This window comes from Salarias fasciatus, chromosome 12 (assembly GCF_902148845.1).
Source record: "Salarias fasciatus chromosome 12, fSalaFa1.1, whole genome shotgun sequence".
NCBI classification, from domain to species: domain Eukaryota; kingdom Metazoa; phylum Chordata; class Actinopteri; order Blenniiformes; family Blenniidae; genus Salarias; species Salarias fasciatus.
In genome coordinates this window covers 11,804,285-11,820,632 of record NC_043756.1, presented here as the reverse complement: position 1 = coordinate 11,820,632, position 16,348 = coordinate 11,804,285, and the positions used below count along the sequence as shown (strand labels likewise).

At 42.8% G+C, this 16,348-nt stretch overlaps 1 protein-coding gene across 1 annotated transcript in view; it reads right to left on the bottom strand.

Moving 5' to 3' along the window:
- Positions 1-16,348, bottom strand: part of edil3a (EGF-like repeats and discoidin I-like domains 3a) — a 104,186-nt gene that overhangs the window by 31,163 nt on the left and 56,675 nt on the right. The window contains 2 exon segments of the mRNA XM_030104089.1: positions 7,041-7,222; positions 15,059-15,172. Of these exon segments, the coding sequence (XP_029959949.1) occupies positions 7,041-7,222; positions 15,059-15,172 (296 nt within the window).

The following is a 16,348-nucleotide window of genomic DNA, read 5'->3' as shown; positions in this document are numbered from 1 at the left end:
TTCACTGCATAGAAATGTTTTCCTTCCTACTGAATCCAGTGTCTCGACCACTAACAGACACTATAATAACGTTTCTTCAGTCAGTGTCATAATGCTGAGGCTGATCTGTGCATCTGGTCAGGGATCAGCACGTTTCCTCACTCAAATTGCAAAAAAAGAAAGAACAATATCTTTTGTACTTTCAGCCTCTCGTTCTGACAGTCGCTCTTCAACCCCACACACACTCTGACAAAATGTCAATTACTTGCCTGCAGCGAGGTTGAGAGACCTATGGGTAATTCACAAATGTCACACTTAAGTTTTTACCTCCACTCTGTCATTATTGGCGAACTTGGTGAACTTAGGTATACAAAATGTGACTCGATCGTGACAAAGACGTCTGTGGCCGACTGATGAATTCTGCTGAGTTTGGGTTTCAAATAACCTATGAGATGCTGCTTATTTGGAACAATGGAGTTTAATTTATTGAATTAAAGAAAAATGAAGACAGTAAAACAGGGTTGTATCAGTATTAAGAAACACATCATAAAGCGAAGCCGTCTTCCATAGCTGCTGTGACACAGCGTTCAGTCAGTATGAGGTAAAGGGTCATTAACCTGGGATGGCCAAGCCAGTGAGAAGGAATGCAGACTAAAATGGAATTAGAACTGCCATCATGATGTAGCCTGGGTCTGTATGACTCAAGGCTGTAGTTATTGATCCATCTTGTATTCTTATGCTCTCAAAACAACACAAAATAATGCGATAGCGCAAACCAACAAGCTTTATATTTCAGTTTATGTTTGCGGAGCTGAGGTCTATTTCTATTTAAACCACTTTAAAGCTGGTTGAAGAAACAGTCGCACACAGCGTGACCACATTCGGGATGGCACTCCGAGCGCTTGAGCTCATTTCCCTCTGCAGGAACGGTGGCGTCACTATGAAAAAAAAAAAAGGCAATTTAAAGGTAAATATTTGAGTGGAAAAAAGCTTAACAGACAGGCTGAGTCCACTAAGTTATTCTCTCCTTTTTCTGTTAATGAAAAAAGTGTGAGCTCAGTCTCCTGCAGTTTAGGTCCTGAACAAGAATAAAACTGTTTACATCCAGGAACCATGTCTGCATTCTTGAAAAAAAAACCCAACAAAAGTAATATAAAATAGTTCTCTGTAGTTCTGATTTCCATTTTAATTTCCAATAGGCACAAGACTCAATTACAGATTATTTCCTACAAGCTCAATGCGACGCGCGTTAATTATACATAAGGACGCCTCTTAGCGCCCCGGAGCCGCACTGACCCCATCGCTCTCGTTCACAACACTTTCAGCATTTCTTTGCTCCTCTCAGTTTTCTCCATAGAGATAGATACTTCTTGCACTAATTAGAAGCCCTGTCACTAAAAAGGCCGCTGCTTTGGTAATTGGGGTGATTCTTCACATTTTAATGACCGCTGAGATGCGCGCCTCTGTCACTTCGCTGCTAATAGTGATGCATTTCTTTGTTTGAGTGAGGTATTGCCGGAGACGTCCTCCTCATGCAGACCTTTGTCTACCGACTTAAAAGTGCCATTTTGAAGGAGCATGCCAATTAAGCTACTTTGCTTGAAATGCGAACGGGGTGTGCAAAAAATTACACTGAGAAACACAGATAAGACCGCGGCAAATTTAGCACTTAACACATTTGTACGACTCCAGTGAGCTGCCAGATGTTTTTTTTTTTTCTTTTTTTTTAACGTCGACATTTTTTCCCCTGTAACTTTAACAGCGATGTCACTGATCACGGTAATTACTGAATTCACTGTGCACGTGAGATCAGACTAGGATGAAAAAATGCTTACATTGACTTCAAAATGAATTTCGAATGCACTGTTTCTGAAATCATTACTTAATCTGGTTTATGTTTCCTGGACTGTATGAGATATCGACAACAAAGCAAAATCCATCAGTGATGGATTGCAGATATTCGTTATTACGCTCACATCAATCAATTCTGGTCTCACAGATAATTTGCAAAATAAAGGTGATACCTTTTGCACGCCTAGTTTGCTTCGACTCGTCTTTCCCTCTAAAAACATTCCACTGTTTGCATCTCGATACTGAATATGCAGGAGACGCGGGACGAAAAGCATAGCTGCAGGAAATACATGTACTTCACACTGTTTCTCCGGGGAGCACAATTCTCAGGTCTCGCTGATTTGATGTGTCAACACCGAACCTCTCCCGCTGCCCACGAGGTCGCACTGTTAAAAACAACACGCGAAGCGCATCTATCAAGCCTGTGACGAGACTGAGCTTTAATTACAGCGAAAAACTGTGAAAGAAGATGCGGAGGGAGATATGAGACATCGAACAATGAATGTAACCTTCCTTTCAATGTTGTTTGTATTTATGTCTTTATGAATTTAGATTAATTACCTGGTGTGAGAAGAAACACATCGAGGCCGTTTCAGAGCCTGTATGTGCAAATGACTAATGCTGAAGTGATCAATGTCGGTAAATAGAGGCAGCTCAGGTCATGGAAAGTTTATTTAACACTGATTAGTATTTATTTGGCTTTTTAGACAGAGAAATGATTATTTATCATTAAAAAGAATACGCAAATGCAGAAAAGCGCTTGCTTTTTGTGCTTCCTGTGCAGCACACCACGGTACGAGCGAACCTTAAAGCCATCTGCTCAACAGTGGGGACTAACACAAAAACATATATTTTTCCATATAATAATACGTGGAGCTCCTTGAAGTTGTCTAAATTTAACTGGCAGAGAGGCTTTTATTTAAAGACGCACCGTTCCACTGAGGCTGTAAGTGGTCACATGCCGGCGAGCTTCCAGTCATTTACACTCTTACAACCGCTAATTATTCCCACATATAATCATAACAACATGCAAGAGCACATGCGCTTTGCGCTCACACAGGCGCGCAAAGGTCAGGAGCACATAAAGCGGAACACGGCCTGCGCTGATTAAGACCTCAGATTGGACCTGCAAAGGGAATTGCAACAGTATTGTAACAATTAGACTGTCCTTGAAAATACCCACGAGCCCTGCGGCACTCCACGCCCCTGAGAACATACACACATTCAAAAAGCTTCATCTGTCTCATCTTCAATGTGTACATATTATAAATAAAACAGATTTTTTTTTTCTTCCATTTTCTGTCTTTTGTGTGATCTTGAGTGGTGTTTAAAATAACCACAACGCGCCACACATCAGAGACTCCACGAGACGGACGCCTGATGTGTAGTGGCGTCTCCACCAATATTCCTCCAGGAGCCAACAGTAAAAATAAACCGGTGTCAAAGCCACAAAGTAAGAGTCTGTGCTGAGGAAGCATGGAGCCATTCTGCTGCAGTGAAACCAGAAAAAAATGCAAGCTGTCACTGTCTTGATGCCGTTTTACATCAAGGAATAAATAGCTGCATTACAGTTTTACAGTTTAATCATTCTGAACAGACATCAGGTTATTCCTTTGCATGCTAAAGGTGCAGACTGGAATCTGCTTGTAACAAAAACCTTAGGTTTATATCTGTGTCTAAAATGTAAAATATTTTCGGGGAGCTTCACTCATTGTGTGGGGCTGTGTAGGTTAAGCTAACTGGATGGACAATATATGCAAAAGCTTCTTAACATGTCTCTGCATCTTGAACATTAATGCCAATGTACAAATATTGATACTATTTTGCAAAATGAATGTACATTTGTACATTGGATGGATGATTAGCCTCCATGAAAACATGACATAATAGAATGCTTCACTCCATTCCTGTCTTTCTGCTTCACTTTCATTCACCCAGTCAGTAAAAATAAGGAGTCTCTCTATACATCTGGCTGCAGCACTAATCATAGTTCATGGCTGACAGTGGAACCTACCTCACACCACTTTTTGCTTGATACAGCAATCACAATGCTCACTTTCTTCCAGTTTCAGCTTCATTTTAACACTTCTAATTAGCATCTGCAATATTTGTCTGCAGCATTTCCCCATCAGCAGATCATCTTCTTGCAGCTCGCTGTCTCCTGGATGTCCTCCCCTCACTGCATCCATGAGCCTCCCAGCGGCCCCCCTCCCCTCCGCTCGCCTGGCAGCTCCATCCTCACCGTCCTTTCCCCACGTAGCTGTCAGTCCCCTTTCATACGTGACCAAACAATCTCAGCAGATTCTCTTTTATTTCCCCACCAAGCTGTCCGACAACAGCTGCCTCTTTAATGTCGTTATTCTCAATCATGTCTTTCAGCTCAAACGCAGTGGAAACCTCGACTTCCTCAGATCGCCACTTCAGTTCTGCCTCTTGTCTTTTGGCCGGTGCCGCCGCCTCTAAACCAGAGAACAGAGACGGTCACCCATTGGAAGAACCGGTTCATCTTTTTTTTTTTCCCCCACTGTCATTCCCAATCACATGTTTAATTTTTTTTTTCCACTGAAAAAAAAAAAAAGTAGTAATGCTGTGAGTTCAAAAATAAATTCTAATAGAAAAGCCTTCGTCAGGGTCACATTTCAGCCACAACAGACCGACAGGATGTTTCAGGCTGCACTGGAATGAAAAAGGGGGGAAAAAAAAGTCTCCACACAAAGACTGAAAGTTAGAGCGACTAATATATTTAGTAACTACACAAACGCACATGTCCAAATATTCAAACCCTCAATCTGGGATTCCAATCCGAGCATAACGTCATTAAAAACTTTACTCCTATTAAAATATGTATAGCCGCTCCTGGCCTTCACAAGTGATTTGTATTGTTTCGATCTCGCAGCACAGCCAGCTGAAGCTATATTTTGCTGATATTGGTTAGACCTGCGGCATATTTCCCTGGAGTGTTCAAATGCAATTTTATGTGTGAGCTAGACGGTGCGAGGCTGTGGAAAAACTCCCACAGTATATAGATGTGTGAACAGTAGCGAGCTCGCGCACACAAGCAGATCCAAGAAACACACACACACACACACACACACACATACACACATGCAGAATGAAAAGCAAAAGAAGTCACATCAACACATGCAGTGTTTGCATGCTTTGTGAAGCCCTCTGATGTATTATTCAAAGAATGCTGTTGTATGTTTGTTCATGATTGATTCATTTGTCGAGTTTTTATGGGATGGAGAACTGCGAGTCGCTGACATCCAAGGATGCGGCGGCGCCAGAGCACCCGCCACACCAGAGAGAACCTCACCGGTAGCCAGAGAGAAACCCGAACCCTGTCATCTGTCACTGCAACCTGCTTCACATGACAGACGTGCAGACAGTCACGCCACATCACTCCGCGCAGCAAAAAGCACGCTGCCGACTCCTTAGCATAATCCCAAAACGCCGACATGACTGCACACCTCTGTACGCGCTTCCCAATTATCCCGGCCCTCTGTAGAAACACACAATGCCTACAGCATCCTGCACAGCATCCCACGTGGCATCATTAAAGTCAAACAAACTGCTTGAATGTTTTATGTCCCGTTCTCCTCGCCCTCTCCATGTGCCAGCATCTCTCCTTCATGTTGCTCCTTTCTTTGACTCTCTCTCTTTCTCTCTCTCGTCTTTCTTTACAGATTTGTTTGCGGCGTCTTCTGATTTTCTCGTTACGTACACCGTTCACTTGTCGATCGCGCTGTCCCCGTGTTGTGTGTTTTTCCATTAGACTTTGTTCATGGTTCACTGTCTGTGCGTCACATGTCAGACGGCGACGGGCTTCAAAGTACGCTGTCTGTCGTTGTGACAGAAATGTAACCAAGCAGGAAAAAAGACACTTTATTTCTGAAAAAAAAAAATAAAGCTAACAGGAAAGCTACAAAGTGAAAGAATTAAGATCTATGCTCATGCAGTGTATCTCTACAAAAGACACTGTTAAATGGTTATTAGGCCTTGGAAAAGAGCTGAAGTTGAGGATAAATGCATCGTATCTATAATAACTACACACCATCTGACAGTCGTTCATATGCGACAGATGCTTCACCAGAAGGTCTTGATATAAAGCGCCTCTACATAAATCTTAAAAATACTTTTTCACACGGTCTATATTCAAAGCAGTTGTGGAAGAAAGGGGGTCGGTATGATCACCTTCATCACTGCAGGTTACAGGTTTCACAGAGGTGTGTCGGGTCGCGATTCTATCAAAGTAGAAATTGAAAGCGGACGGAGCAGGGCTGGAGAGGACGGACTCCCGGGGCGCGACGTGCCGAAATATCTCGGGGGCCACCGGCTAATCTATCATATCGATCGGTCTGTGTGGCTCTGCCCACTAATAGCACAGCGTGAAGGTTAACTTTCACAAAGCCTGAGCAGGAGGAGCGCTTCGTGTGTCGACGCTTCGCTGCCATAAACAAAGATTTGCTTTTGATTTCATGGTGGTTACAGATAAATACTTGTTAGGTAGAAATCAAACACACACACACACACACACACACATTGGGGTGAAAAAGAGTGAAAAGGGGAGTTAATTGTTCAGATAAATGAAATTAGTGGCAGCAGAAAAATGAGCGGTAATAACTATGTAGTGTAAAATTAAATCACTAATTTCTCTGATATCAGTGTAATTTGTAGATCAGAATTTGCAAAGCCACTTAGTAAGAAAATTCACCAATGCATTGAATAATCATAATATTACCACGGCTCTGTTATGCAGGAACTTTGCCAAAGTCGAATTGTGACGATGAGTACAGCGCCGGTGCGGCGAGTCACAGTTAAATGTCAAAATAAAAGACAGCTCAGCCACTTTCAGGCCAAATGCTAAAAGACCGTCACCTCAAAGACAGACACATTAGCCACAAGCTGAAAACAATTATGCCCTTTTCCATGTTGCTCCCCACACTTGACTACACCTGCATCTGTTCTGCCCCCCGGGCTTGCACTTTTATGGATCTTTATTACCACTAAGTTAGCCATCAATTTTACAGCAGCTGTGATTAACTTAAAAGCTAAAAACTGTTGCATTTCAACAGAATCAGCGACTTCTGCTTCAAGCCACTGACGACAACAGAAAGTCGCAAATAGACCCAGTATATAAAAAGCATTTAAAAACCACAACCAGGCCCAGTGTCTGGATTCTGTTTGGAACTGGTCCTCTCCTGCTTTACCTGGATCCACGGCCATCTGTCGTTCTCGGCAGCGGTCCAGGCGTTGACCAGACCCTTCTTGTTGAGGCGTGCGAAGTACGGGTACCACTTCTGCAGGCCGAAGAGAGCGCGGTGAGTAGAAGAGGCCGTTATCTGCTGGTTGGAGATTATCCCGCCCTCCATGCCCAGTGGTCCAGAGCATTCTGAGTGAAGAGAAGGGGAGAGAGAGAGAGAGAGAGAGAGAGATAGACAAGCCGTCCAGTCACTTCAGCACTTCAGAATGTGTGCGGCTCAGTCTGTGGAGCACATAGGTGTTTCAAAAGATACCACAAAGACTGCATTCTGTAGCCCTGAGTGATTTCGCCCTATACATTTTATTTTATTTTTGTATTTTTTTTCTATAACACTTTAGTGTCACAATTTTGGCAGCGACATTCTCACTCAGTCTCACAAACAGCAGTTTTATTTGAGAGCGCTACGTCACAGAGAATCATTAAAAGAGCAAATCTGTCCCTCATCCCCTTCGAGGTCATGTTCCCAACGACCATTTTCGCTCCGACTATAAAATGCGGCTTTGATTTACAAGCGTACTCCTAATTTCTCTAATATGGCACAATCCTTTTAAGTCACAGCTGTCAACAAGAGGACTCTGCCTTCATGCTGCCCACATTTGATGGACGAACAGGTTTTTCCTTCATCTCCTCCATCAGGAACGGAGCCCTCAGGCTTGTTGCCAGGAAGCCGCAGCCATTTCTGAAACGGCTTCATCCCAAAAGTCAACAGGCTTTCTGGCAGCTTCACACACTTTACAGTCTGCCGCTTCAAAATGGGAAAAGTATGACAGCAACATTTTTTTTTTTTTTACACAAAAACACTGTCCTTTTGCGAGGCGGTCTGTTTTTTCCCCTTCACTTAATCCTAATTGGTTTGTCTGGGCACATCAAAGACGTTTCAATAAGCATACCTGTGGTGGAGGGGATTCTGGCAATGTTTATCCAATAAAGAATTCACTGTTCTACAACAACAAGTACTTCTTTGTCTTTCCATGAAGAAAAGAGAAAGGGTAGGGGGGGATCCAATAATATGAAATACGTGAAGCACTGTGTAGCAGTAGATGGAACAGGCACAATAACAAATTGGATAAACAACAAATATGCATCCATTCAAACTCAGGGTCATCGAACGGTAGAGGAAATGGCCCACACAGGAAAACTACTAGAAACACTCACATGCATTCAGGAATTTATGATTCACCACATGAGCAAAGACACATGCTCTAGAATGTGGGTGGAGAAGGGTCAGAGTACATGGATAAAGGGAGAATATTCACAAACGGAAGATATGCTGAGGACTCAAACCAGGTTACTTCTCTGTACCTTACAACACTATAAGTCCCAATGGTCAATAACACGGTTTTTATTGAACAGCATGGACAGAGAAGTCCTCAAATGAGCATTTTCTAATTGCTCACTCAAACTGAAAACATCTGCTATTTGCATCAGATTCTGAGAGCTCTCGCCAGATCTGGACAGATCCAATTAGAACCTATGATATGCATGCAAATTGTGCAGCTTCCTCTGCAATTACACAATACCTTTCCCTGTGAAAATATATCATTCTGCCGGTTCTCAGGTGTGCCAAGAAAACACCGTGAACAGTTCAGCTGTGGATGGCTTGTTGTCTGAGACAGCTGTGGCACGGCGCCATCAGAAAGGATTCAGACACGGCTGCAGCTCCTCTGTCTGCATGAAAACACTGCACCTCACCAACTCTTAACCCTGACCCAATTGTGAAATATGCATTATTTTAGCATAAAACTGTTTGGCCATTGGCCATGAATTGTTAATTAGATTTAATCTGAAGGCAAACAAAGCAAAAAACAATTAAATAGTGAGCTATCTTCTTTAGCATCTGACATTAAAAAAACATATACTGTGCAAGATATACTTAATTATTTGAGACAGATGTTGAAGTTTTGATTAGTGCTTCGGTGAGGCATAACGCTGAAATAAATGCAACACAGTATAGAAAAAGAGTGGTTTTTTTTCCACATCTTGCAGTACATTACTGAATGGTTCACTGATTCACTGTACCACCTTGAGCATCCGTATCTTTTTTTTTAATCTATAAGTAGAAAAGTAAATAGTATATCACTCACATATGGTCCATATAAAGAAGAAAGAAAAAAAAAAACACTCACTCCAAAATATGCTGAGGATACTTCCCAGAGAACGACTAACACACTGACTCAACGGCTCAGTGAGTCTGAGGAGCATTACCAGGTTTTTATTGCATGTTTCACATCTTCTGTAATGGAAAGACACTGTGTGTTTATCGTCTGTAACATTCAGTTCTCCACCAGAGCTTGATAGGAGTCTGATGGAGTTTGATTCTCCACAGGCTTTGTTTGTGCCACCCGGGAAGAAGTTCGCATCATGTTTATTCCACTATTGAAATGCAGCTTTTAAAGACGTTTTTGGATTTAAAGATATTATAGACTAACAGCCTTATTGACAAACAAGTTATGTAAAGAATGTAGAGGTACTATAGTACGTACTTGTTTCATTTTGATTAAAAAAAAAAGCAATTAAAGGGTTGAACAGAGGACAGGCATAATTTATTACATGTCTTTATATGAATGGATACTGACTACTGAATATAAATTAAATTATTAAATCTGAGTTAGTTCACAGATAATTGAAAAGTCTTGTGTAGTGTGAGTGCAGGAGGAGCGCAGGGCACTTATAAGCATCCCCGAAGAACGAGGACGCGTCAAAACTTCAGCCGGCGCTCCGGCTCCTTCACGCCGGCTGAGCTGTGAGCGTCGGTGTAAAACAGCCTCCAGGGAGAGCCTGGAGCAACGGTCACCTGGAGGCTGCGATGCAGCCTTCGCCGTTTAAGCAAAACGAAAATGCCCGAGTGTTTAAAAACCAAGCGCCGACACACAGAGAGGTGGGGAAAGGCACGCACACACACACACGGGCAGACAATGAAAGTGGCAGCAATGAGAGCCGTGGGAAGACTTCCACCTCACAGAAAAAGCCAAGAGTCAGAAAAGAATTGGAACAATGAAAACAGCCCCGGCACGACTTATCCAGCTGCTAAAACAGCGGGGATGGAGTCAACAGGGAGCCGGGGAGACAGTGAGTAATGTCTGAGGATAGTCCGGGGGGATCGACTGCAGGCTGGCAAAGAGCAATGACTATATCTCTGCGAGTGTGTGCGTGTGTGTGTGCGTGTGTGTGTGCGTGTGTGCATACTGACAGACATGTTTATATATTCCAGTATGGTAAACCGCTCTCGCTTCCTTGCATGTGAGTCACTGCATCCCACAAGATGAGAGGATGGTGGAGGTGGACGCGCAGGGCTGAAGCTCAGACACGCCTCTGATTCCCTCACATCTCCTAGATGGAGTTAATTTAGTCCCGTTAAAGTGCAGAGCTGAGAAAAAAGACACGTTTTATTTTTACGAGTTTGGAGCTGAATGCTAAAGGCTTTGCACCGCCACACACACCAAAGCGTGTGAGACTGACAGAATTCTAATTCCTGTGATTTCAATTATCGGTTTCATTAAATGACACATTAAAAAAGTGCAACACACAAAAAATGTCTTTCCTGTTTCATCAAGGAAGGTTACATTGTCCGCCCTTCACAGTGTTTTTCCTCCCAGGAGACTGTTTTTGAGACAAATTAAAAATATGTATTTTTTTTTTGTGTCAAAATGAGCCCAAGCATGCACTCAGTGGGTCAGCGAGCTTACGACGTAATTTTAAAATTTTCCCATTAAAAAAAAAATATTTAGTCCTCAGTCATGATAATAACAATGATTATTTATTGGAATCCTGAAGGGAATATATCTGTAGCCTCATAAATCATTTCTGGATAGCAGTGCAATTGTTAGCGCCGCCGCCTCACAGGGATATCTATTGTTCCAGTGCAGCCCTCTCTGTGGAGTTTGCATGTTTCCCCTGAGCGTGCATGTGTTTCTCTGAGTCTCTGCGTTTGTGGCCCCAGTTCAAAGCCATAATGCTGGTTCAGGCCTGCTGTACTCAGGAACACAGACGCTTTGAGCTAAATACCAATGTCAGCATGTTAACAGGCCAGTGCACCTGCTTAGCAGCACGTTTAGGACCGCAGCAAAGTAATTAGGCCACATCATCTGAGACCATGAGATTGTTTACAAAGTTTAAGCCACCGCCTTCCCTGGAGCTGTTCTCTTAACGTGGCTCAAAATAATTCACAAACCCAAAGGGCAACCTATCAATAATCTAATTTGTCATTTCCACAATAGGAGGGACAGAATTAGCATTTTTGGCATGTCTGCACATCGCAATCAAAAAAGGTGTTAATTGAGTTGAGCGTTACATCTCCTGACCAAATCTAAAGAAGGTAGCCAGGGCTAATCAATAGCAGCAGTATAATATAATGAATCCTGACTTTCAATTTGTTAGAGGGGCCTGCAGAGCAGCGCCGGTTTCTCCGGCACCAAGCACAAAATGACATATCTCCAAAATTGAACTCCTGAAAAGGGGAAAGGAATCTATTTTTCCTCATTAAGGCCCTGATGTTATGGATTAGTGTGCAACGCGGCATCAACACAGTATCATATTTTCGGTAGACGCTGTAGCTCTTGGCCGGCTCCGCTGTAAGATATTCCATAATGTGACACTGTAATATTGTGACAAGACACTGATGCAAAGCCGCGGTCCCTCTCACCTTGTGGCAATGATGGGCCGCTCTTAACGAGCTGCCTGCCAGCCGTCCGTCACGGCGGCAGAGGCAGCCGGCCCCCGGGCCTTGCCCCGCTGGCCCCTGAGCATACATCAGCCCGGCGACAGCGTGCATCACTAACGCCGGCGCCGCCGCGATGTGACAGCTGAATCCATCTCCCACAAGCCCAACCTACAGCCTAAACAAATTAGTGCCCCGCTGAAATTAATGCCAGCGCACCAATGCTAATGAGCAGGCGGCAGAACGGGGAGATGAGGAAAAGAATAATAAATACAGCAAACAGATGTTAGCCGTACAGCCGAGGTTTCCAGAGGTGACAAATGGAACTCAACGAAAGGCACCTGCCTGCCCACGCTCGTGAGCTGCAATCCGCTTCAAATTTAGCCGAAGAAGGACTATTTTAACATATGTTAAAAAAGACAAATCTCACAATAAATTCATAAAAAATTAAGTATATGTATGTTATATGAATAATGTATTGATGAATACGAAAGCTTAATGATGGCGGAGCGGTTTCGCTCTCACCGTCTCGGGAGAAGCTCGTGATTTTGTGTGAGCAGGTCCGGTCTGAGTAGAGTTTGCATGTTCTCTCCAGGAACTCCGGATTCTTCCCACAGTGTAAAAATATGCTTATGAAGCAATTAACATAAACATGTTCACAAAACCCAACTGGAACTGTTCTGTATTGTACAAAGGGCAAAAGAAACAAAAAAAATTAAATCTCATAAAAAAATTAACACACCCGTACTTTGAGTGATCATTAGATTTTTGCATAAAAACTGGCTCTGTAGCAGAGAGCCAATGTTTTTTACTACATCCAATTTAACTGATACACACTTCCTTGGTTTAATTTGCTGAGACTGGGTCGTATAGCAGGTCCAAGGTAAACTTTGTTCACTTGAGTTGATTCAGTTTTTGCTCAAAGGCAAACAGTTCCACAATTATCTCCGCCTTAAAATGCTTTTGGGACCCGGAGCCCCGAACAGCAATCACCTCTCTTCTGTATCGGATCTTTAACCGACCATTTAACCCATATTAGTGCCTTAAAGTGTTACTGTCTCTGGACAATTACAGCATTAACTATTCCAAATTTGTTTCAGCAGAAACGCTGACGCGGCTCGTGCCAAGTTTTTATTGCACTCTTTCCGTTAATGTCTTTTTGCATATTCTGCAAGATTTAGCGAGACGTAGGTGAGATGCCTCTGCTTTCATGGGATCGCGGTCGCCAAATTTGAAAAACCTCAAACCCACAGCAGTGTTGCACAGTACACCGCAGAATGTACGGCAGTCTGATGTGCAGCAGGACCTTCCCACACACACCGTGGGCTGGAGGAACAAGCGAGAGCATAAGACGGGTTCCTACATTAGAGGTCGTCTGCCTTTCACAGCGTTCCTGGGGAATCCACCAACCTGTGCAACATCCACACAAAGGCTGAGACACAGAAAGTCTCCATTAAAGACCGGTTGACACCAGTATTGGTCAGGAGCAGCTCGTGTTGAAGTCAAACAGAAAGTGGAACTGAGCATCACTTCAGCATTCATGGAACTCAAAACACTGAAAATATTGATGCCAGCTAAATTTGTACAAAAATCTCTGAAAAATGTTTCCACACAAAACATGTTAGATCAGGTGAATTGTTGGAATTTTGAATATTTGTTGTCAATTCACTGTTCTTTTTGTCTGATGACAGACCTTTTTATTCATTATTGTCAGGTAATCTAGTCCAATGTTTGAAATTTTCTTTTGTAACAGGTCAAAGACGTTTTAGCCTTTCATCTGGCCTGATCAGATCATTCTGGTCAATCTTAACAATCCATTGTAGGCACATGTTCCATGTGCAGCGTTGACATCAGTGGGATGAAAGAAATTAGATATGACAAGGAAACCATTTATTTTTAGGGGTATTTTGGAGTTGTTGTCTTTATTTAATATAAAAGTGAAATAAACCCATTGCATGACTTGAAGTCAAGCGTTTAATGCATTGCGCACACATTCAGTCTATATGGGAAATATGGAAAAGACCACAGTTAAATAATAAAGCAATGTGTTCAATCGACTAGACAGTTTGTAATCAATCAGACTGTGAAGTAGTGGTTAATGTTCTCAACTGATGTGTGGAGTTTGCATGTTCCCCCAATGTGTGCAGGAGCAACTTTCACTCTGCTCACGATATATAGTTCCTCAGTTCCTCAAATACAAACTACAGCAGCACAGAGGCTCCAAACCTTTTGACCTCCTCCAGACTGTTTTTAACAAGGCCTGGCCACGACCTTTCTGGTCTCTGAGTTGCTCAAACATTACAGTGAATCACACATCCAGTCCATTCACATATTAAACCACTTTTCAAGGTATGCTTGATATTTTAAGTGCTTCGTTATATTTTTCATTAATTCAGGGGAAAAAAAAAAAAAAATCCAGTGGTTCCAGACGATTGTTGCTTGCAGCAGCAGACAAAGCTTTGGGCTCCTATGAGGCCCCGTACCACAGGTTGGGAACCAGTGCTGCACCATGCGATGTGCACAATGCATCCGAGGCTCTGTGAAGCATTTTCACAGTCGATTTGATGCATTCTGGGCTTGTAAATGCATTTAAATGAATATTAACTGACTGTTGCTGACTGGTGAACTTGGTATGGAAGGAAAATTCAGGATCTGATAAAAGTGAGCTTAGCTTTGATATGTTCTTTATTGACATTGTAGAGACTGAGGAGTTGTTGCTTTTGAATCCTTGGCATAGATCAAAAAGTAAAGAGAGAAACTCAGCTTCGACTTCACCCTGCTGAGACACACATGTACTGCATGATGGAACTATGCAAGAATTGCATAATGATTGCTCTATATTTGTTATGATCGGTTGAAAAAAAAAAACTGTCAAAGGTAAAGAATAGATTAAAATCTTCGGAGCGTGTGATTCTTTAAGCGCAGTGGAGCACAATGAGAACATGTTGCCTCGTCAGGTGACAGTTTATCATTCCACATAATCAACTCAACAGAGCTGCAAAGAAAAATGAAACAAAGCAAAAGAGAAACTACATTCATCCTGAAAGGAGAACTTTGTGAAAGACTCTCATAATTTAATAATAACTCTTCTCCAGCTCAGCTTGTAAAACACAGAAAAGACTCGGCGTACCACTGAAGTGTTAGATAGCTGTTCTTTATGAAAATTACAGCGTTGGCTCGAACCGTCTGTCTGTCTCATATAAAACCAGCTGTGAGATTACCTGCAGCATCAGGTGTCCTGCTGAAATCAATGTGGACTAGTATGAGAGGTAAAAGTCAAACATTGCAGAAGAAACATGAGCACTTACTGTATTGACAGTTCCTCCCCATGTACTCCCCCGGGCAGTCGCAGGAATAGTTCGCAACCATATCTGTGCAAATGCCTCCATTCTTGCACGGGTCCCTTTCGCATTCGTTAATATCTGAAAGAGCCAAGAAACAAAACAAAAAAACCTAAATAGTGCATTCATTTATTTGAAGCCAGCGTGCAGACAATTACAACAATTTCATCCTCATTAAAATGCATTTGGAGGGAGCATGCATTGTGTTTTCTCTCAGTGTTACTTGATGCTGTCTTTTCGCAGATCTCATAAAGGCAATCGTTTGCTGGAAGCTATTAAATGAAATAACTTCTCACGTCATGATAAATGCTGCACATTTGGACATGTCATGAAAACACACTCTAATGACCCCTTCTTTTACTTTTAAATCATAATCCTGCTTTGTTCTTGTGTGTTTAGAATATCCGACACCAAACATTTTAGTAGTATCAAAAGGCTGCTTGGGTTGTTAGCCTCAGCGAGACCAGCGATCACTTTCATATGCAAATGTAAAACAATTATGATGGATATGTATAATATTCAAAGAGGACTGAGGTTTGCTGCACAGCGAGACGGTGATAGATGTAGTCTTAGGTCCCCTCAGTGGAAAAGGGATGGGCGACACAGATGGCTCCTTTAACTCCCTGACTGAGCGGCCGCTGGTCTGAACGTGGGTCTGCACCGGCGAGTCCCGGACCAACAACATAGCTCCTCTATGTTGTGCCATCTGTCTGACCAGCAGCTGTCTGGCTTCCTAAACGCGCCGTTCTTGACAGCATCGTGGTGTTTGTTCAAGGGGGTGAGATCCCCAGGGAGGACCAATTTCTGCGGCGGCGTGTTCTGGCATTTGGAATCAAACGAAACGCGGTATTTTGAAAACGCGTCTCAGCCAGAAATGACCTTGATGTTGCCGGGGCAGCAATCAACCGTGATCCAGCTCCTTACTTTAAATAATCACATTTACAAGGACCTGCTCAGTGTGTCATTTCTCAGCTTGAGTTTGAAAAACATGGAGTCGGAACTGAATGACTCACAAATACGTTTGAGACATTTGAGGCATGAACAATGACAGCTGTGGGTTGAAAAGAATGCATCTGTGTTTCGGTTCACGCGGCGAGTTGCAAAAGTCTACAAATAAATGCAGTGAGAGTCACGCATAAATTCAGCCAGTGAATAAACAGGCCCCACCCGCCTTCTATTGTGCTTATTCCAAGTAGGATCGCGGTGACTCGAGCTGTTCCCAGCTGAATATGTTACACCTACAGGCTACAGTCTCTT